This window comes from Bradysia coprophila, unplaced genomic scaffold (genome assembly GCF_014529535.1).
Source record: "Bradysia coprophila strain Holo2 unplaced genomic scaffold, BU_Bcop_v1 contig_324, whole genome shotgun sequence".
NCBI lineage: Eukaryota > Metazoa > Arthropoda > Insecta > Diptera > Sciaridae > Bradysia > Bradysia coprophila.
This window is the reverse complement of record NW_023503584.1, coordinates 2,663,673-2,686,665: the sequence shown is the minus strand read 5'-3', so window position 1 is coordinate 2,686,665 and position 22,993 is coordinate 2,663,673. Positions and strand designations below refer to the sequence as shown.

General features: G+C 35.9%; 2 protein-coding genes and 1 long non-coding RNA gene across 3 annotated transcripts; 2 read left to right on the top strand and 1 right to left on the bottom strand.

The window, feature by feature from the left end:
* Positions 1 to 1,355: 1,355 nt before the first annotated feature.
* On the top strand, positions 1,356 to 3,940 carry LOC119079481 (CWF19-like protein 1 homolog). The gene is made up of 7 exons (XM_037187425.1): positions 1,356 to 1,468; positions 1,550 to 1,812; positions 1,925 to 2,258; positions 2,325 to 2,541; positions 2,944 to 3,073; positions 3,145 to 3,360; positions 3,463 to 3,940. The coding sequence occupies exons 1-7, from the start codon at positions 1,449 to 1,451 to the stop codon at positions 3,870 to 3,872; spliced, it is 1,590 nt and encodes a 529-aa protein (XP_037043320.1). The 5' UTR covers positions 1,356 to 1,448; the 3' UTR covers positions 3,873 to 3,940.
* On the bottom strand, positions 3,932 to 21,510 carry LOC119079509 (farnesyl pyrophosphate synthase). Its single transcript, XM_037187464.1, has 7 exons — positions 20,786 to 21,510; positions 8,895 to 8,989; positions 8,759 to 8,829; positions 8,550 to 8,690; positions 5,362 to 5,723; positions 5,055 to 5,281; positions 3,932 to 4,287 (listed from the first exon to the last, which is right to left on the bottom strand). The coding sequence occupies exons 1-7, from the start codon at positions 20,971 to 20,973 to the stop codon at positions 4,106 to 4,108; spliced, it is 1,266 nt and encodes a 421-aa protein (XP_037043359.1). The 5' UTR covers positions 20,974 to 21,510; the 3' UTR covers positions 3,932 to 4,105.
* LOC119079553 lies at positions 10,884 to 11,628 on the top strand. Its single transcript, XR_005088179.1, has 2 exons — positions 10,884 to 11,039; positions 11,342 to 11,628. It is a non-coding gene; the product is annotated as an uncharacterized LOC119079553 (long non-coding RNA).
* Positions 21,511 to 22,993: the final 1,483 nt, after the last annotated feature.

Below are 22,993 nucleotides of genomic sequence, written 5' to 3'. Positions count from 1 at the left end.
GAAACTTATTCATAGTTACATGGTAGTGTCACCCTCAAGCTTTATGTAACCGATGTAAAGAAAGTTTTACGTAAAATGATTCCGAAAAAGAGCTAAACTTTAAATTCTTTTGGACTTATCATCTTTAAAAATGCAGATTTAACACGTTCATATTCATATTGTCCATTTACTTCAGAACAGTCTTCGCAAGTTCAATTTTCATTTTTTCAAATGTGGGATTGTACCCATCGTTAATGTCGAGACCAGGACCTATTTTTGGAAATTACCAAAAATTTCCAAAAACTGCGAATGTCCAAAAACCGAATTTTTCCATCATTTCGAACGGTTTTGGCAACTCCGGAGCTCAGCCTTGTGTTTTAACCGGCTCTCAATGATTTTGTTTGATTTTTGACGCTCTCATCTTTCAAATTAATCATGCTCGACTTCATTTGAAAACTGATAGTGTCAAGAAATAATCGAGAGTTAGCTAAAACGCAAGGTTGAGTTCAGGAGTTGTCAAAACCGTTCGAAATGGTGGAAAAATTCAGTTTTTGGGCGTTCGCAGCTTTGGAAATTTTTGGTAATTTTTTGAAAATTTTGGAAAAAATTTCCAAAAATAGGCTCTGGACGAGACACTGTGAAAATTATTAACGATTCCCGCAACTCCCACTGGAAATTCTGCCGAACTGTATCGACTGCGTGATGAATTGGCGAAAGAACATCAAAAGAGTGAAGTGTTGACGGCTCAAATAAAGGAAATGTTGGACCAAGTGGTCAGCATGCAATTGAACGAAAATTCATCTGTTATCCACAATGACGACAAAAATAATGACAAGCTCTGCGTAGTATTGTCCTTTATATAGGAAAATGCATGTTAAAAAATTGAAGTACAAGATTTGAAATCAACAGATTGAAAATACTTTGATCGATGGAAATAACAAACCCGATAATAATACTGGTCATATGCTTGCCGTGTGTAACAGATTAATTCAAAGTTGATCAAACAGAACTGCTTTGAATTGAATGACAATATAACCAAGGACGATTGCCCCGTCGAATCGATAATACAATCATCACAGATGAAGGAGTTAAAGAACTTGATCGCTGAAATGGATGCGCTGCTCACTTACGGCAATAGTAAGACTATAGCCGAAACGCCACTGTCCAAATATGAACAAAATTTGCTGAACAGTTCCAATACAGACACTGAGATACCGAGATGTCCTGGTACATGACCGGAATCGGAGGGCTAAACATTTTGCAAATATAGAACAGACTGCGAAACCCAACGATGTAATGTAAGTGTTGGAAAAGTAAGATCTCCGATATCTCCGATCAAATGAAGTATTAATTTGAACAGTAACTTACGGCAACTGACCATATGGACTCCAGCTCCAATTCTCGCTGTAGAAATTGACTGAGTGACAGTACGGCTGGTTGGATTATTTACGTTAATATATTTTCGTACGATGGATCAGAAGCAGAAAATGTAAGATATTTCTGACTGCAGCTCTTGTGCAAGTAACAACACCCATCTCAACATTGAAAAATAATAAAACTGTCGTTTCAGCCTCGTCTGCGGCGATGTCAAAGGCAATTTTAAACAACTTTTCGGTCGCGTTGAATCGATCAACAAAAAGTCCGGTCCATTTGAAATGTTGTTGTGCGTCGGTGATTTTTTCGGCGACAATAACGACGAGCTGATTGCATTCAAAAATGGCAACAAAGTCATTCCCGTACCGACGTACATTTTGGGGCCCAATGAAGCGAATGCTTGTCCGGAATACGAGAACCTCAACGAGGGAGAAATCTGCTCCAACCTAACCTATTTAGGTAAATCCAAAACGTATTCCAATATTCAGTAGTGCGATTGTATAACAACGCGAGTCACCGACTCACTTTTGAAGTGACGCTCTAACCAACTGATTGATCTGATCTTTCACAGGTAAACGAGGGCTCTACACAATCTCGTCCGGAATCAAAATCGCGTATTTGTCCGGCATTGAGGCCGAGAAATCGGATTGGTCTTTCGATACGGAAGATGTGAAAGCGGTTCGAAACTCTTGCTTCATCAACAAAACATCGATGGGAGAGTATCGCGGCATCGACATACTGTTAACGTCTCAATGGCCGTTTGGTGTCGATGATAAGAAGGCCGACAAAGATGAAAGCCAAGCTGCTGCATCGTCAAAATTGTTGTCCTGGTTAGCGAGGGAGATAAAGCCGCGGTATCATTTCGTTGGAATAAATGGGCGGTACTTTGAACGTCTACCCTATCGGTGAGATAAATGAGACACATCCGCTCTTCAAGACATTGAGCTTAAAAATTGGTTTTGAAATTTTAGAAATTCTACTGGAAGTAACACACAATTGGAGCTGGCTACAAGATTCATCGGACTCGCTGCTGTCGGAAATGAAGAAAAGGCCAAATACATTTATGCATTGAGCATAGCTCCGGTGGACAAAATGAGACTGATGGATCTGATACAGAAAACGACCGATGAAACGCCATGCCCGTACGATAGCATAAATTTGATGAAAGATGTGGTATCAAAGTCCGAGGTAAGTGTTGGGACACAGGGCGGATAGGGTTGAATATGGCATCTTATACAATCATGTTAGATTTTGTTAGCCCCACGTCAGAGGATAATTTAAGTGAATCTCTGTAGGGCGCAATTGCTTCTTTCTATCGATCCAACGATAGAGGATAGATGTAGTTAGTCAGATCTACGAACACCGAAATAGGTAGAATCGAATCAATTGACTCAGTAAACTATTTTGTGTGTAATCTGCGGACATTACACGACTGTTTAAGGCTCACGACCGAGCACATACATTCTTGTTCCTAAGACCTTCGGTAGAGTTTCCAATGAATTCCGATTCAGTGAGCTTGTAGGGGGTTCCACGTTGTCTATAGAACACTGACTCTCACTGACGCTCTCATTAATTGTTTTCTACTTGTAGAATAACTCAGCACAGTTCTTCTACGACACCAATTCATTTAACGATGATGGCGACAGAAATTCGTACAAAAAGCGTAAAGGACTCGGAGCCGACGGCGATCGGAAGCGACAAAGACACGTCTTCGATCAAGGTACATTTACTCACAATTACCAGACGTTTCGGTGCACTATCTCATCATCCACACCATTTGTATCATTTCAGAAAAATGTTGGTTCTGCCTATCGTCGCCGTCTGTGGAGAAGCACATGGTCATTTCCGTTGGCGATAATTTCTACTTGGCACTGGCTAAGGGACCTCTTGATGAAAATAACATTTTGATTTCGTCCGTAACTCATATTCAGAGCTCATCGTTGCTGGCAGAAGACGATTGGAAGGAGTTGGAAAAGTTTAAGGATGCACTGCGCAAGTGTTTCAAAGGTGAGTGGGATATTGTTCAGTTCGGTAACGAGATCATTGATCGAAGTTAGGCGCAGAGTTTTAGTCGTTCTAGCGGTCATTTGAACCTTTTTCTTTTTCCAGCTGAAAAGAAAGTCGTCACATTCTTCGAACGCAACTACAAAAGCTCCCATCTGTTAATCAACGTTGTAGCCGTACACGAAGATGCCGAATGGCGCATAAAGCATTCGTTCGACGATTGTGCCGAAGCGTACAATCTCAATCTGGAAACATTGCCACGCTTATCCGAACCAACTCAGCTACCCGGAAAGGGACCATATTTCTACGCTGAGCTGCCCGACAACTCCACCCTGTTAACGAGACAAATGAAACAGTTCCCGTTGCATTTCGGGCGTGAAGTGTTCTGCAGTGATACGTTGCTGAAGTGCGAACAGAAGATCGACTGGCGAGAGTGCACGATATCGAAGGAGGAGGAAACAGCGCTAGTGAAACGTTTTCGAGAGAAATTCCAACCGTTTGATTTTACGCTGTAAAGAAGACTGATGTCATGAGAACCAGAAGAAGAACGTGGATTAAAAGGCAAACGTTTCAAAATTTTAAATTTTTTATTGATTTATAATCTACATCGAATAGGGGTATTTTCTGTACGTACGTAACTTAACATGCCGCATTAAGGGTAATACTCTTAACAATATTTTGGCTGATTGATAATAATAACAGTAGAAGATTGAACGAACATCTCTGTTGAGCGATTGACGGAAAATGTCTAACTTTCTCGTCGATAGATCTTGTCCAGAATTTTGAAGAATAGTTTGTGTGGAACGCCTCGCGATGTTTGTTGAATGTGCGTTTTGATGAGATTGTATGACTCTTCTTCATACAATGAGTAGGTATGCGGCAATCCCAGTTCTTCGTATACTTCCATCACCTGTTTCACCTTCTCAGGATCTGAAAATTAAAAGCATTCGATGGTGAAAGGTGAGTTCTGCTTCTTCGAATCATTTTTGCGGATTTAAAAAATTTAAATTGAAAATTCTTAATTGGCCACACTCCATCTTAGACTCAGAGGTTACAAAAAAAAATGTAGTCCAGAACCACACCAAGAATGGTCAACACGGTCAGGTCTATTAAATACCGTCTGTAACTCGGATCTGAATTAAGGGGAAATCTTCAATGAATGTCCATACCAGGTATGGCCATTTCAGTTGATTTATCTTGACTCAAAATAACATGAAAATGAGTGCGTTTGAATCCGTTCTTAAAATCGGTATGTCCTCTGTGGTCAATGAAAGTCTAGAACAGGTATGGTCGATCGGCGAATTCGTCTTAAACGCACTCACATTTTATGTCAAATTAATATGAAAATGAATGCGTTTAAGTACGAAAATCAAATTTTTATGTCCTCCGGGCGGACAATACCTGTTTTACACTTTCATTGCTCTGCGGTGACATTACACCATGCCTAGTTTATATTCAATGGAAATCTTTGGTCTCGTTCTAATCCTAATTTAAAAAGTCTGCAAATGTGGCACCGGCAGGTATTTCTCGAGGAAATGCCACCAATTAGGGGAACTATTGGTCTACCGTTAGTGCCTTCCTTGTAAGGACTTTGGGTTCTCTTGCTCATTTCTTGCAGCAGATTCTGCTGAGCAGAACGAAATACTTTCCGCATTCCCAATGACTGCAGAGCCTCAAAACACAATTAACTAACTCACCTTTTTGTCCATAACACTCTTTCATGATTTGTTTCTGTTCGCGTGAGGCACGTTGCATGCACAGCACCGACAACCAGGTACATTTATTCTCCTGAATATCAGTACCGACTTTGCCAGTAATCTCGGGATTTCCAAAGCAATCCAAAAAGTCGTCTTGAACTTGGAAGAAGTATCCCATCTCCAACAGAATGGTTTTTACTTGACGGAAAACTTCTGGATCTGTATACCTACATGCCAGAAGGAAAGAAGAAAAAAAATTGTTCACTTTCCATTCGCACGGTCAATCAATATGCAAAATAATACTAACCCAGCCATATGCATAGCCAACGCAACTGGCAAATAAAATGTATAAAATGCAGTCTTATGTTCAACGATGGACTTGTACCGGTCCATGGTGAATGATGTAATATCTTTTGTAGCAGTTTGTACATCTAACGATTGGCCGATGGTCGTGATCATCATCGTCTCGTGGAATAACTCGACCAATCTGATGTAGTAGTCGGTGTTCTCGAAATTCTTCTTCAAGATGTAATAGACGGCATTTTCAATCATCAAACCGTCGTTGATGGCTATCATTCCAACACCATCGTTTTTGTACCAGCATGGTTGGCCGCGTCGAGTTAAACTGCCATCCATGATGTCATCAGTAATGAGAAATACTGATTGTAACTGAAATTGAGTAATGGAAAAATTAGTTCTGTGAACGGCATAGTGAACGGACGTGTTTATACGTCGCTCTCTGAAAGTGTTTCTTTTGTGATTCTTTGTGTAAATAGATTTGTGATTTTGTCTAATTTTGTGCTGCTTTTTGATGATTTCGATGTTTTTTGGCTAATTATGTGTGGTCAAATAGTGAAATAATTTAAAATTTATTGACAAAATCAAAATCGTTTGCTCGTGAACCACCTTTTCTTTGATCAATATGTACGGCTTGTACAATTCTATTGTTCTCTTTTGTTAACGGACATGTGCTTGTGAACAGCGATGATTTTTGTTTAGATTTACAATGAAATTTCTGGTACAATTGTTGTACAATCGTTCGAAAGAACTCTTCGCCTTATGGCTCTATGTTGGGAGTCTTAATGAACCTGATTCTAATGATCCACGGATCTCTTGCCTGATGGCTCATGATGTTATTGAATGTGTAAACTATCTAATTGTTATTTACAGCTGTAGCGGTACTTGGACTTCTTTTGAGCAAAACTAAGTTAAAATTCATATTGAACAGTGAATTTGTTTTGTAAGGAAAATTTCCATTGGAAATGCAGAGCTACACCGTTAGTTTGGGATAGTCCCATACAACAGCGAATGTCTAACCCAACCCCAAAGCCAGTACAATGGGCCCAAACGGAGGCCCCCGTGCGTGCTCTACGCTAGTAGGGCGGCTTACTTTAATAAAAAAAAAAAAAAAAAATGGAAAGAGATTACAAGTTTTGTCAGTGCAACTACATTCTTTGTAGTCAATAGCCTAAAACATTCTTTTTGGACGTGTAGCGATACTTTATGAGATTACCTATTCAGGCATACCTCAGGTTTTAATGTGTCTTGATTCGTCGTTTTTTTTTTTTTAATCGAAAAGTCATGGTCGGGAAAATGTATTGCCTTCGACAGTTCGAATGTAGACTCCGATCTCCAGAATGCTGGTGCCTACTCACTATCTATCTATCTATCTATCTACTACACCGAAAATTAAAATTGCTCTTGAGGCACGGGAAAAACATATTAAAAAGAAATTCCCAAAAAAGATTCTCTAGACCATGAATGTAACCAGGGGTCAGAAGATTTAAAATTTGATAAAATATAAAATTGGATTCACCCTACTAGAGAATCGAGAAAAATATGATCGCTTAAATACTGGTCAAGACTACGTGAATATTTCTCTGTTCCCATTCGCACTCAAATTGTAAAAATATCCGAAAAGAATTCTCTGACTTGATAAGCAACAGAGATTCTGTTTAATAGGAAGAAAAAGCTGTGTGAGCTCGAAGATGTAAAATATTCCACACTATAATCGTAAAGTTCTTAGCCTTTACAGTCTTTCTACTCAAGGCATCCTTCGGTAGTTTTCATTTATAAATAAGATAGAAAATGTATTGGTCTAATTTACCTGCAATGCCCATAACTATTTTTGTTTCCGCATTGTAAATTGTAACATTGGAAATAGCGGAAATCTCTCTGGCAGGACAAAGGGATATACAGTTTTTGAAAACTGGTTCAGTGAAACTTAAATACAATTAAGTGACACTGCTGATGTTCATTCAAAAATATGGAAATGTAAAGACCTATTTTAAGGAATTTAATCAACGCACTTCAAGTAAAAGTGCTTCGAGTGACAGCTGACAAATAGAGTACTATTTTATATGAAAACATTTTCCAGATTTTTTAAGTGTAAAAACTTGTTTGATTTACTGGTCAGTTTCAGAACTCTATTCAGAGTACCATTCATGCTTGAAGTGCTGTGATTTAATTCTTAAAAATTTCGTAAAATTCTTTAAATTTTTTAATGAATTTTTAAGACTTAAATTCCCAAAAACAGTTCCTATTTGACAGTGTCTAACAAAAATGTGAGTTTTACTATCGGATCTATTACTTCATTTGGTCTATGTAAGTCGACATAACCTATATGTCTTTCGCACTAGTATAGAAACAATCTTTGACTTCATTCCTTTGAACATGCTTTTTGCAACTTAAACTTAAGACCACAATAGACAAAGCGTGTCGTTTATTCCTCAAGTCGTTATCGATAACAGAGATGATAGCCACAACATGGTAAAGGTGTTTCTGATCGACAATAATTTCTATTTTGATGTAAAAATCACGTACCTTTGAACGTTCACATAAACATTTTCAATGTGATAAGGAATGGGATATAAATAACAGAAAACTAAATAAAAATGCGACGATGTTTTGTTTGAATTGACGCAAATGCAAAGAAGACAATAACAATAATGTAATTCTGCTGATAAACTGAGAACTCTAACCGTTGATTGTTGAGAAGTGAGCCGAACATTCATTTGCATAATAAACAAAATTACTTCAATTACTTCAAATGCCATTCGCGCTGTTGTGTTCTATTTTTATCACACCAAACGAAAGATCACAAGAGATCACATCCCCAGCAATGTTTAAAATGTATTTGAATAAAGAGAGCATAGCGTGATTGCTTGTTCTAAATTGCGAATAGCCTGATAACGATAGCATGGTTTTGAAATTCAAACGAAACAAAAAAAAATTCTGTGGCAATGTGTGACAGTGATGATGTATTAACAATCGGTTTGGCAGAAACGAAGAGGTTATCGCTCTCAAATTGTAAATGAAATTGATATGAAAGTGAAAAGTTGACCGATTGCGAATTTTGCTGTCGTCGCAAAATGAATGGAATCGATATTTCGTGCCGACAAACGTTAATTGCTAATTGGATGATTTATACTGTTCAATTTACAAAAAGTCGTCACACACAAAACTGTATCAGCACTTTGGATGTATTTCACTTACCATTTCAACACACCATCCCAAATATTGAGCTTTACGTAGATTATCAGGCGTCAATTGATCCTGATCGACTAGAATTTTATAAGCCATAACGGTAACCAGACCGCGGTTTTTTTTTCCTCTAGGTACATTATACTGCAGTGCCTAATAAAACGGAATTCAAATAGAATATTACGACCCGTCCGAGAATTCATCAATTCAATCTCACTCACCTTAGCGAACCAATTCGATGCATCCGATCGATCATATTTCTTTGTTTTATCCGTTAAATCTCGGACCAGATCTGTGTACAATGGAAAATGAATTAATTTGGCTGACCGAACATGTATTTTATGTCGCCACATTTACCTGGAAAAACAGACATAAATTCACGACTTTCACTCTTGGATACAGCGGTAAAATTGGCTGCCAATGGCACTGAATGATTCACGGTGGACAGTGACCTGGAAAGAAAAAGAAAAATTTATTGAATTATAATGTTGGAACGTGAAACAGAGTGCAAGGTAAGGTGACGATGTGTACAGGTTCAATATTATTGACGGTCGTGATGTCACGTGGCAGGGAGAATCAAGTGTTTTATCTTCAGTAGTTTTACGAGCTTCATGTTGCTGTAATAAATACATTGTTTCGGTTATGAATAATATTGCTTATATCATGAGACATGTAAGAGTTCGAATGGTTCGGAGATGTATTAAGCTTATTAATGATGTCTATCGCCTTTCTTTGGTCAAGAAAAAAATGGCTGATCTCTGGTTGCATTCAGGATGGTCCAGAGAATCCTTGAAATAATTTTTTAAAAGAAGCAATCACCCGAGTATTTTTAAAGCATTACATGCCCTAGATTTTCTCTCGAGCATACCACACACTCCTTTACATGCAATGATTTGTAGATTTTATCTGCATGTAAATTCGAAATATTTTGATGTAAAGTCATGGCCGGGAAAATTTATTGACTTACACAGTTCGAATGCTGATGCCTTTTTAAAGTATTATTGACGTTATTGACATTGAGCTGTTAACTACAGTCAATAGTTATTATGGTTACAGCTATACACCTCATGCATGTTTTTTGGACGATCCTGAATGCATCCAGGCGTTTTTAAATAAAATAAAATGAAAAAATTCAACCCAACCTACTAGACAGTACTTAGATGAAGAGTTAGAGGTGAGAGAGTTAGAGGTTATTTATCGCACTGCAACAAGAAGAAACTACAATGTTTTAAGTTATCAGATATATACTCGTTTTTGTCACTCGTGAGATTGGTTCGGCTAGGATCAGCATTGATCATGAATGAAAGAAACAAAATTTCTTGTTTCTTTTCAGTATATTTCAGATGTCGTTTTGTCATCCATATTCAGCTATGAACATAAATAACATCGTAAGGATAAAGCTAAATACAGAGTATTCTGGTCCTGGTCAAGTCACCTTTCTTATCAGTTCCGATTAAATCACTTTGAAATTTTTGGTCTAATAAGACTCAGACTTATGTAAACCAATTGATTATTACAGAATACAGTCGTCAACTAAACAAGACAAGTCACAATTTCTTTCCTTTTTATTAGATGCGATCTCATCAGCTTGGTCGTCTGGCAAGATCAAAAGTAATCTTTCCAATTCGCGCTAACGAGTTGCGAAACGAGTATATATCTGATAGCTTAAAACTTTGTAGCTTTTTCTTATTCTTGTTGTTCTCATTGCGATAAAAAACTTCTCTCTTTTCTTCTATCGCTAGAAAAGTTCTTAGAAGTTTTATAGAATTCGGAATTAAGTATTGACGAACTAGCTACAAGCTGGAATTAAATTCTCGAAAATTCTCTAAAATTATTTACAAAAATCTAAAACATTGTCAGAACCATATTTGGCCTGTTCTACGCCCCACCTAAAACTCCTTTATTTTTCATTATCCCACAAATCTCATCAAGGCTCAAGGAATTGCCTTTTGAAGAAGTTGCGAAAGTTATTGCAAAAAATATTTTCCTTTTACGAATTTTGCTACGACTTCAGGCGGCTCCCAGCATTCTGAAGTTTGCAAAAGTTGTCGCAAGAAACCCTTTCCTTTTACAAATTTTGCAACTTCTTTTGAAACTACTTCAGGCGGTAATTCCTTGATTAGGAAAACGATTTTGGTGCGACCGCTCTGAATCAAAAAAAAAAGATTTTTTGAAAATCGGTTGTGTCTGCCCGATTCTAATCAGTGTTATTCAATGATCAATAAGTTATCGCTATTAATAAAACGCAATATTGAAAATTAATTCGTTAAGTTTATAAATAACTGATGTGCTGATAACCTAGAACCTTGATCACTACATTACGATCCTATAAAAGGCGGATCATTTGACAGTCCAATTAACAGTTCAATTGTTACGTTCGTTCAGTGCATTCAGTGTTTGAAGTAAACATTTTAAAAGACCAATTCAAATTCAAAATGAAATTCTCGTTGATATTTTTTGTTATTGCAATCATCGCAATGAGCGCATTTAATTTCCAATCTGGTAAGATCTCTAGTCTTTACTTCTTTATTAGCCGAGGAAATAAATTTTTACTTTGACGAGTGAGTGGTTTGTAAAAATCACAATGTTTTACTCGCAAAGACCCCTGGGAAACGAGTGTTAACGCTGGGTTAACGCCGTGAAAGAAAACGAGTTTCCAGGGGTATAATAAAAAAAGTATTTATCAGTGTAACAGCTACATGTTTTAATGTATGTGATCTGCCAATCACACAGATCACATTGCAAAGTTTGAAGTCACAGTGATATCTCAAATCTTTTAATTATATAATTTTGCTTCATTACAGCCGAAGCGTGCAGCAACGTAGGAGAGCCTTGCAGAAGCCGTGGCGGAAGTCAAGGAAATTGTTGCAGTGGCATGTGGTGTAAAAGGACCATTTCACCAAGCAATCCTCAGGGAAATTGTGCTTTAAAGAATTAATTCGAAATGATTGATCAAGATCCGAATCTGAAGCAATGGGCTAGTAACGCATCACTAGTGAGTGCGCTATAAATTCGGTGTTTAAAATTTCTTTATGAATTAAACTTTGGAAAATGATTGAATATTAAATAAATCATTTTAAGCCAAAACACAGCAGTTACTGTTAAAATAGCTGTCCTTTTACAAAATGTATTTTTAAGCTTTTTTGCCTTTCTTTTGATTTTATTCGATAAAGGAATGATAAACGGTCATTTTAAAACAACCTTCTAAAATAACAGGATGTTGATGAAAATAAGACATCTCTGGCGTTGATTGGTCAGGTTGAAAAGATTGGTGATCTCACGATTGAGGCTTAGAACTAAAAGATCTACTGATATTTTGTGCGGGATCGAAGGATCGAATTAAATATTTATGGAAAGTGACCATGGCCTATCGGTACGCCCGAGTAAAAATAAAAGTCTCTTTTCGAGCTTTTGAGACTTTTATTTTTACTGGGGCGTGTATATTGAAACACAAAAACAAAAGAAACAAAAACAAAAGGAACAAATAATCGCACCAAATTAAATCCAATTGGTGAACGACTGCTAAGTATAGTTAAAATTCAACACCAAATTTTCCAACTCATCCTCCTTCACTTCCGTTTCGAAATAAATCTCCTGAGAACAGTCTTAAATCAATTGATTTGTGTGTATTGGACGTCTTTGTGCATTAGTCCAATTACTGTAATGTCTCTAAAATAGAACCGAACCTGAAAATCATCCTAGCTGGTTAAACAACTGGTAATATATCAGACTGTACGTACAATTCGTCTTCAATAATAACATCAACATTTTGACTCACACAATTAAAATGTTAATTTATGACAAAGCAAAGACGCAAACATTTTACGACTCAAAATTAACGAAAATCAAGACCATAAAAACCGGCAAGCCACAGCATTTTATTACATTAAAATTAGACTTAAGTGTTGACGAGCCTCCAAATATTGTTTAACCATCAAATTTTGCTGAAGGTGCTAATAATATCGCATGTGTAAGAAAGGCGAAACGGATAAAGCTGTAAGAGGTAAGAGCTGAGCAAAAATATTAATTTTGATCAAATTAGACAAGCAAATATTTTTGTGTTATTTCTCCCTGAAAGTTTGCACAGCATCATCTTTTCCAAATTAACATCCAATTGTACACATTAGCCTCTTATCTTGCAATTCCTTTCTGTGTAATTCAATTATATTGTTAGCACGATTTAGCTTTATAATGTTGCTAATTTGCTTTTTTAAAAGCAAAATAACTTCATTGCAAATAGGACAGACGGTCGCAAGCGTTTCCATTCTATTTAAAAAATGATCATCCGATTTAAGAATCTGAGTTTTATTTTTTGATGTTCTAATTGGTTCGGTGTACGGATGCTGAAAAATATTTGCTCGGAATATTAGCGATTGCGCTCTATTATTAGCATTTAGGTAACTATGCAAAGAAACAAAGAAAGCCATGATTAAGGGTAAATTTCAGGTCATGAAAATAGATTGGAATGTCTATTGACAGGGCGCAACTGTCGAATCCACTTAGTGGATGTAAACGACATGATTGTTAGCCTATATTACCCTGCTAGGTGCTTTGCCTAATCCAAATTTTTCTTTTATTCTTCTGTCAAGTTTGACAGTATAACTAAAGAAAAATTTGAATTAGGTCCCCTTTCGCGTCGTTATGTGTAGCTGGAGTTAGTCGTGTTAACTCTTGTGTCCAACTTTATCAAGTATAATTACTGAAACGTGTTAGGAATATAAAATTAAAGCGAATCGCAACTACTACTCAGTATTGAATATGAGCGAACAGTTAGTCGTTAAATGAATTTATATCAATTTCAGCAGTAAAACAATCAAATTTATAGTACGTAAACGCGATTGTAATTCGTAAAATCAATGATACGACAAAGTTCAACAGGTACATGCGGCACACAATTCTATTGATTGAAAAGACGAATTGATTGAATTAGACAAAGCCAGGGCCATTGACCTTTTAGAAACGGAAAACGAATCGTGATCTGATGACTGAATCTGTTACTTCATTTGTGTTGGATACATAATCGTTTACTTCATTTGTTTAAGAACAATTTGCTAAATAAAATAATTCTAGTCGTAGCACGTCGCTTACGTTCTTCAACTTCATCGTTGCCGACTATCCGTTTCTGAAAGGTTAAGAGTATTCCCAATATTGGTTGAATACAGGACACAGCGCCCGTTTACCAATAACATAGAATTGAATCCAAAATTAATTAAATTTTCGCAACTTCAATATCTTCGACAGCAATAATGATGATTCAGAGAAACATCGATTCTTGGCCTATTTTATGTCGTTCAAAGAGTGTGTTATGAGGAGATAATTTTTATAAAAATAGGATGCGTGTGTTTTCTTTGTATTTCGCACCTGTTCCAGTTTTGAATGTTTCATTTATTTTTTAAATACAATCAACAACAACCGATACAACCAACTCAACCATAAGCGAAATCGTATGCCATATTTTGAATGATAATAAATTTATCCAAAGTTTTTATTTTTTACATAAACAAATTGCGTATTAAGAATTATGATACGGAGTGTTATATTCAAATACATATGCCCAACCCACATTCGTACATCATCAGGTTTTGGATGTGTATTTTCATTTTAATATTGTTTGGATTGCAAAAAAATTGTAGGTAAACAAATAAAACGAACGACCATCTAACACGTTTAAACCGGTGCGGTGGTAATTAAACAGAATTTATAATTTTTTTCCATTTAATTTTACCATAACATGTTAACAGGATGAAAATATGGACAAAATAGAAGGTAAACATGAACATTGCAGACTAACAAATGTTACATTCGAATCATTGAAGTCGAACAAGTCAAAGTTTTGTAACTCCATTTTTTTTAGCAATTTTTTTTAGTTGTTATTGCACAAGTACATGCTGTTACGCGTAGCAAGTACAGAATAATTGTCCTAGCAAGAGTGATCTTGACCTTGACATTGGAAAATTAAATTGGTAGAAAATGTAAAGTAAAACAAAATCACAAATTTAATGGTGTGGTTGGTTGGCTTCAATTTATTGCCAACAATCTTCATATACGAGTGTGTAACGTAACCAGAGTCAAATTATCATAATAACGTACCCAACACCACTTGATGTGTATTGTATACACCACTGATTCGTCACCAGTCGCATATTAACTTTCCATTTTCAGACTCATAAAACGAGATTCCATTGACTCAATTTTAAAAATAAAAGAAATTATCATAATCCACCAGACATTCTTTCATGAAATGTTTTAATGGAGATGTGCACTCCAGTTCGATGATTTTCAATTTTTAATTTTTGAATGCGAGTTTCATTGGGATTGTGTCGGATACGACGAAAATGTCGCACAAATTCATACCCACCAGAGATACAAAATACAAAAGGTCGCATTGATTAAGATTCACTGATTTGAATGATTGCGCTGTGTAATGCGTTCGTCAATGTTTTCTAAATTTGCTTTCTTGGGCTGTATGCATTTGTAGTTTGTACTATTAAAAACTAACTGTTGCATGCAGGCAGCCGTTACGTATTAGTATATGTCGGTCGGTACTGCACAAATGAATGGAAAAATATGATTTTTGTTTTCGTAGAAATTCAACAAAACAGAAGTGATGATTTAAATACGATTATCATTAAGGCGTAACGCGAAACGGTTTTGTTTTACAATTTATTATTATTATTTTAAAACAATCGTACGTTCAATTCTCATTCATTGTTGCCTCTAATTCATTAACAAAAATGCAATTTTAGCTTGAGTCAACAGTAAATAAATAATGCATTTGGCGACTGTATGTACGATTAATATTCTTCTTCCCATTCGTTGACGACGACAGGTTTTGTGAAACGAAAACAAACAATTTGAAAATCGATTAGTTCATCAGTTTAATAATATCGCTCAAATAATTGCATAAACCTGAGAGTAATTATTCTCTTAGGCATAAACAAAAAAGAAAATGGATAAATACAACTGTTCCTTTGTGACTGATTGTTCTTTTTCAACGCAAATAAACAACTCTCCGATAACTTCTGCGTGCCGAGATGCTTTGTTCTAGCAATATTTATGTAGACGTGAATTAACAAAAGAATGTTTAACAGAGGAATTAAACAGTTCAAAATGTGTGTTATCTGATAACCTCTACTCATGTTTAAAAAAATCCGTTTCACACTTCCGGAGGAATGTCTCTATCTGATTCTAAAAAATACTCCAGAACTGATTGAATAAAAATTGATATATTGAGTAACGCAATCTACTGCGTTTCTATGCGTTACCGTACGTTTCTATACGTTTAGCAAGTCAGATTTTTTTTTCACTAACAGAATCAACATTCCTCCGGAAGTTCTGAAACAGATGTCTTTAATGTGAGTAGGGCTACCGGTTAATAACCAATGAGTCACCAATTTTCGTTAAAGCTTAGTTTAAACTTTATATCATCAAACTGGATATACAGACATTTTTAACGATGTTAAGGGAAATTCACTTTGGAAATGGAAATTCACTTTGATACAGAAAAAACTCACTAGTTCATTGGGTGATTTGTCAGGGACGACAATTCATTCAAGGTTCTGAAAGAAACCGCCTTCGTGATCCACTCAGAGTTGTCTTGACCTGGTTCTTTCAGAACCTTAAATTAATTATCGTTTACGCGTTTTTATTGCATTGCGGTCTATATATCGACATTAAACACTGTTTTTCGGAGTAAACCAAACATTATTTCTCTCAATTATTCCATTGATATGACGTCATTATTATTTATCTAGGTAAATATATCCTACATTAATATATCGATAAGTTGATCGTTTCCGCAATACAATAAAACATTATAAGGTACCAGTGAATATACCACGCACTAATACTCTTCTGTATATTACACGTACACTCGTTACACTCGTGTTGGTGCAATATAGAGAAGAGTATTAATTCTCGGTATATTCACCGGTACCTTAATGTACTATTAACTTAACTGTGTGTCAAAACAATAACTGACCTGTCTAGTTATTTTAAAGTGAGTTTCCGTGGTTGCTGAAAGTGACTATAACTAAATCAAGAATGCGTTTGAAATTTATTTTTTAATTCATTGGTTAATTCATTGAAAATTCAAATTCTAAAGCGCATTTACGGCGTGAATTGATTTGTATTCATTTCCAATAGACTAACGATATTTTTTCCTCTGGAGTATATGAAAAAACGTCTATGGACACCGTCAGACTATGAAGTTAAATCAATGCAACTTCATTTCTCTTATAACTCACTAGTTGAACATGACCCCTTTCTGCATTTAGATATTTTCTGACGTTTAAACTAAAACTGGTGAAAAGTAGCGATTTTACTAATCAATTCTGTTTAAATTGTCTAGCAAACCTTTTTTGCTTATCCACTCAACGAAAACTTTGACAAGCAGTGCGGTCAGTTCAGTATTTTCTACTTTAGATGCGAAAATAATTGTTTGTTGTGGAAAATGCTAATTTATTTATGAATCGGTAAAGACATGCAATATGCAATTAAAGTTTTACACGATAAAAAAAACTATGGCTGCAGTTCATCGTAAACAGTTTTCTTAATTTATTTAGATTGACTTTGATTTAATAATAATTAACTGTAAAATTGTGGAATAATATTTACATTAATCGACTGTTTTTTTGCGTAACAAATACGAGTATTTTCTATTATTATACAGAACCTGATCAAGCCAAGAAGATGTTTGTCGGAGTTGTTTTCTGTTTTATCAGTTTTTAATGACGTGTATGACTGATTAGATTATAAGGTAATGAAGTTATTTAGTGTCGACCTACAGAATGGTTCAAGAACGAATGCACGTCAGAATGGCATGATATTAGAAAGTATCCGGAGAGAAACTGAGTAGTATCCAAAGGCGTTTTGACTTGAGAATATTATCGGGGAAGAATAGTATTTCTTACATCAAGTTTTGATTGTTGATTTTTTCAGCAGTAGCCCAAATTTTTCTTACGAGCGGAGCGAGATACTATTCTTGTTATAAACAAAATCGAATCTTTCCGCAACTTCCTCTTCCAAATACAGATACAAATCAGGAAAATCTAATTAGAAATTCGATTTACGTTCAAGCAAGCGTGGTTTTAAAAAAGGCCAACCGAGCAGTGATACCACATTTTCATCAGTTAGAGTTATCACTTGGTAGTTAGAGACCACTTTGTGGTGTTTCCCCATTGAACACTCATTTTTCTGATACCTATCAATTCATACTACATAAAGATTCTGAACCAAACAAACAATCGGGAACTTGTTATGGGTTGCGAATTGGTCATAATACCTGGAGTGTTTCGAAATGACCTGCGTTTTTTTTCGCCACATTTACACTTCCAAGCATGTAAGTGGAATGAGACTATGAGACTAATCCATTGCACAGAAGAGAATGCTTTGAAGTGCCACCTTTTATATATTCCCATGCTGTAATTGTAAATATTATGGTGAAGGCAATCAACAACTAAACGGTTACGCTGGTTACTCTCAAAAACCTGAAGCATAAAAACCAATCAATGAATAATAAAATTAATCAAGCCAAAGATAACAAGCAGCAACCAATATACGTTGGAAGCTAAACATACCATTGCGATTAGACAAAATTTGATTTCGATAAATTAAATGGAACGGCCGATAAAGTAATTGTAAAAAGCATTTTGGTTGAAGCTATTTATCTCTGATAAAAACAAATAAACAACTCGAAACGATCAAAACAAGAAAATTGAGGAAAAAGTGGAAATGAGTTTTGATTTTGATATAGGAAAGCTGTTCGCTAATAGAGAAATTCTAAAAACAAATTCAGAGCGATAAAGGATGTGGAATTCAATAATTATTGTGTTGAAAGTGAGGCGCCTGATACAAAACGTTATTTGCCGACCGAATTTTGTAAGAATAGTTACGGTTGATCGATACGTCCTTGGTTAACATAACAGTTTAGGACATTAAGCATTACTGTGTTCTAATGTTGGTACATACCAGACAATTTTCTCAATGACCGACGCATAGAAACTGAGTTTGCGTTCCTAGCAATTGGGTAATTGGTGACTGTAAGTCATTAAGCAAAAATTTAAACGACATGTTTGATTCCGCCAGTGCAATGTTAAAGTGAACTAATATGTTCCACTGAGTAAAATAGTAAAGCAATATTTCAGGGGAAGATATTTAGATGCGATGCCCAAGTAATGTTATCTTCTGAATGGTTCGCAGAGTAGGTTTATCTAACGAAAAACGTCGTTGTGGAGATAGAACTATCTTGGTCGGTATTTATGAGTTCTTTATTCCTTGCATACATGATTTTAAAACTACGAAGTTACACTTGTTTTTGTTATCAGATAATCAGTTCATCATTTATGAATTATCGGTTCTAAAATAGAAGAAAATCGCGTCGCGTCTAGATGGAAAGTACCACAGCATCGCTAGCATGAACACTGAATTGACAAGTGTCAGATTTGGAGGGTTAACACATTCAAAATAATTGCGGCTTGTCAACTTTCGGCACCCTGGACTTTACTTAAATAGTCGAGGAATACCTCCAAATAAATTTCTAAAAATCTAGAATTCAGTTTTGGATTTTTAGAAATTTATTTAGAGGCATTCCTCGACTATTTAAGTAAAGTGTAGGGTGCCGAAAGTTGGCAAGCCGCAATTAATTTTAATGTGTTAAGTGATAACAGCTACAGGATTGTTTGTTTGACATCATACAACGAAAACAAGTCATCTTTACAAAGAAACGCAGTGCCTACTGAGATTTCATCAGCTCCGAATATTTTCTGTGTTCATGCTAGAAGTGCTGTGAAAGTGCTGAGAAATTCTCTTCTGCTTCGACATTGAGACAGCCTGATTTTTAGGACGGACTTGTTTTGGTCTTTAACAAAGTTTTTCAACATTTTCTTTGGGACATCTATGATCTTCGGTATAAAACAACATTAGGATCACGTCATTGTTTGGAACTCTAAATTTTTATGTATGACGGTTGTAGAACGAGCCGTAGGCAATGGTTGCGCTCATGCAAAAAGCAAAACGTACAGTTCCAAACAATGGAGTAAGTTGTTTTACTCATTTAACTCTTCAAACGAGGGCCTTGGTAAATGTGTTTCAAAGGTCATTTCAGAAGGAATTACTCGTTTTCTGAAGGTGTAGGGAGGACAGAGGGATTCTTTTGAAAAACAGCCTACCGAAATCGGACGCTTTTTCCAGTGGACTTTTTTATATGTGCTTAGAAAGGTATTCGACCCTAGAAGCCAAAAAAATTCTTCGAAGTTTGTGTGGCTGGTGTGAGGTGATCGAAAACCGAAAACTTGCACTTTTCTTACAAAAATTTCTCTAGTTACACGAGCCGTACAGGGTCGTGTGGGGTGTCATTAGAAAGGTAATGACACGTACTATTGAACCGAATAGGGACTTATTGTGTTTAAAATTCATCGACACTGAAATATGTGCAGTTAAAGTTTTCAACCGAAGACTTACACTGTTCTTACTGAAATTTCTTGAGGTACACAAAACGTACATGGTCGTGTAGGGTGTCTTTTGACAGGTAATTTAATGTGCTTTGTAAGTAAAGTTCAAGTTTTCGGTTTTTGATCACCTTTCACCAGCCACACAAACTTCGAAGAATTTTTTTGAAATTGGTTTTGGCTTCTAGGGTCGAATACCTTGCTAGGCTTATATAAAAAAGTCCACTGGAAAATGCGTCCGATTTCGGTAGGCTGTTTTTCAAAAGAATCCCTCACAGTTATTTTACTACACGAAAGTCGAAATTTATTCTTTTCGTACAATGTTTGGGACCTACAGCTGAGAGAGTTGTCGGAGAAAATTCGTGGTCACTATTATTTCAAAAGAGAAAAATGTAGTCAGCGTGTTAAGAATATCTTTCGGTTTTTCTATTTGAATTTTACCATCAAATGTACCAGTTCCTTAGATTCAGACGGCGCGTTTATTGCGGTAACGCACCTCATTGGAGAAATTCAAAATTTCTTATAAAAAGAGTCATTCATTTAGTGCGTGCTGCACAGTCTTTTGGTGTTTATCTTAATCATATGGTGCTGTGTGGATGGTTACATATGATTTGAATACTTAATGAAACAAATAAATTCACTCGTTCATTTGGACCGGTTTTTAGAAATTTCCAAAAATACGAATTTTAAGTAATCAATTGAAATGTTGTTTCGTGTTTATATTAGGAGACTTAAAGCACTAAAATAAATAAAAAACGGAAAAAGAGAAGAAAAAAAAAACGCTATCGCCAAGCGACTCACCTTTTCTTCAATTTCTTTGTGTCCTTAGCGGCCGCAACGTCTTCAACCTTTTCATTTTTCGTTAGTATATCGGAATTCTTCACCTCGTTGCTGGTGGATATTGACCGAACAAAGTGATTCTCAGCTCGGATTAAATTTCGAACCACTCCGCTCGTGAACGACGCAGATTTGGCAATTGTTGAAAACATTGTTCCTTTTTCGAACACAAAATTTTAATTGAATTCAATTGAATGTAATGATGACAAAATGATTAAATTGAACAGAAAGCACTTTGGATGGTAAGCGGATTTAAATTAAAAAAAAAATTACTGTTGATGAACGAATGGAATCAGACCGGTCTACAATTCCATGTTCGGTTTAATTTAATGCAAAAAAAAAAGAAACCGATAGCTTCAACTCTTTTCTGCTTCGCGAATGTTTATTCACTGAAAACGTTTTCTCAAAAAACAAAGATAGGTGTGTGTTCAGCGTTCAATGTTCAATGTACAATCAGCGCTACTTTATCGTTCAAAATGTACAAGTCCAAGTTCGATTCGCGGTACAAAGAATGTCTCAGTGTAAGATTCACTTCCTTCAATGATTTTTACTTGATTTTCACTTCTATTATGTGGATAGAATCAAGGGAGCAATACAATTTACGGACTACAACGTTGAAAATGCCGAGTACGACTGAATTTAATACATAACATCACTCGATTCGAATGTCAAAACACAGTGTGAGAGAGCGACTATACCCCCGGTTTCCATGATAATAAAAAATCCGAAACAATACGAGAAACATATGACTGCGCAATACTATGTCGTCGTACACATATCCACGATTGTGTGCGTTGATGTTTAGAGATGTGCACAGCGGAATGGTTGATAGTCCCGTTCACGTTTGTCCAACTCCATTGAGACCTCTGTCAAATCAATGCTGGTAAAACGACACCTATCTATCCTTAAAGGTTTTTACCATCTCGTATCCATCAACTAAAACGTTTATAATGACATGTCAACCAGACGTTCAATCACATCTTATTTTGTGGCAATTTTCCCTTTTCTGAATCTTATCGAGATAGATTCACCCTATTACATGACCGAAGCCTCTTCAAGTTTTATGTTGTGCTGTACATAAAACCTTTGCTTTACAGCTGTGAGAATGTATTTTCTCAAATTATTTACTCCGTTTGGCTTCGTACATGTAGTCACGTAGGCAAGGTTGTTTTATGTACAACATTTGCGTGTATATACTTGGATGGATATACATGATGGCTCTTTATCATCCAGATGTAAACAATAATAAAAAAAACGTTGCTGGAAACAGAAAACATATAATGCGACGCGTCGATGATGTTACACAAATAGGATTAGAAATTTGTGTCTACAATGGAGACTCTTATTATCAATATTTTACGAACACGGACATACTACTTAGACTTATAAGTCTGAAAATAAAGAATAAATTTTAGTCGTATGCTATCGACATCAAGGACAAATGTAAGCGATGAGCTTTGGATATCGTTCCTTACACAACAAAATGTAAGCTAGTTAACTAAGCGATTTTCTATCGAACTCAAGTCGATTGCTTTAAACGCAAGAATTTAATTGATTTATTGATCGTTAAGACCCAATTATTTACAGCAAGATTTATTGATTACATGGCAGCGTATCGCCGTTTTTTAAAATGAAAGAAAAAGAATTGTTCGTATGACTGCAGTGCAGCTCATACATCTGTTTTGTACGCTATTTTAGATCCGTTAACAATTATGAATACCTGCTGTGTGCTATTCTGTTTATCAGAGAACCTGATGTTGGCTGACGCATAGAATTTTATTATTTCAAACGCAAGGTCGGACTGAAAATACTTTACAGACCGAAAGCAGTATTCGGTGCATTGTAATTGTAGTCGAAATAAATGTTAAAAATATTCTTCCAATTCTATCATGGCGTTACCGGTTACCGATTCTATCGAAAAGTGAAAATAATGATAAATTTAGGCAATAACGACCGGACGTATACCTTATGTGCAAAATGTCTACAAATTTTAAGAGCCAGCATCGCAGAGTGTCAAGATAATTTAAAACTTATTACAGGAAGGAATTCTCTAAGACTATCGAGCTAAGACTTACCTGCTTCGGAAACGCGGAGAATTCTAAATGATACAATCGTTCCATCAACCGTGTATAGTCACGATGGTCTTATTGGGATTACTTCAGAGATTCTTTT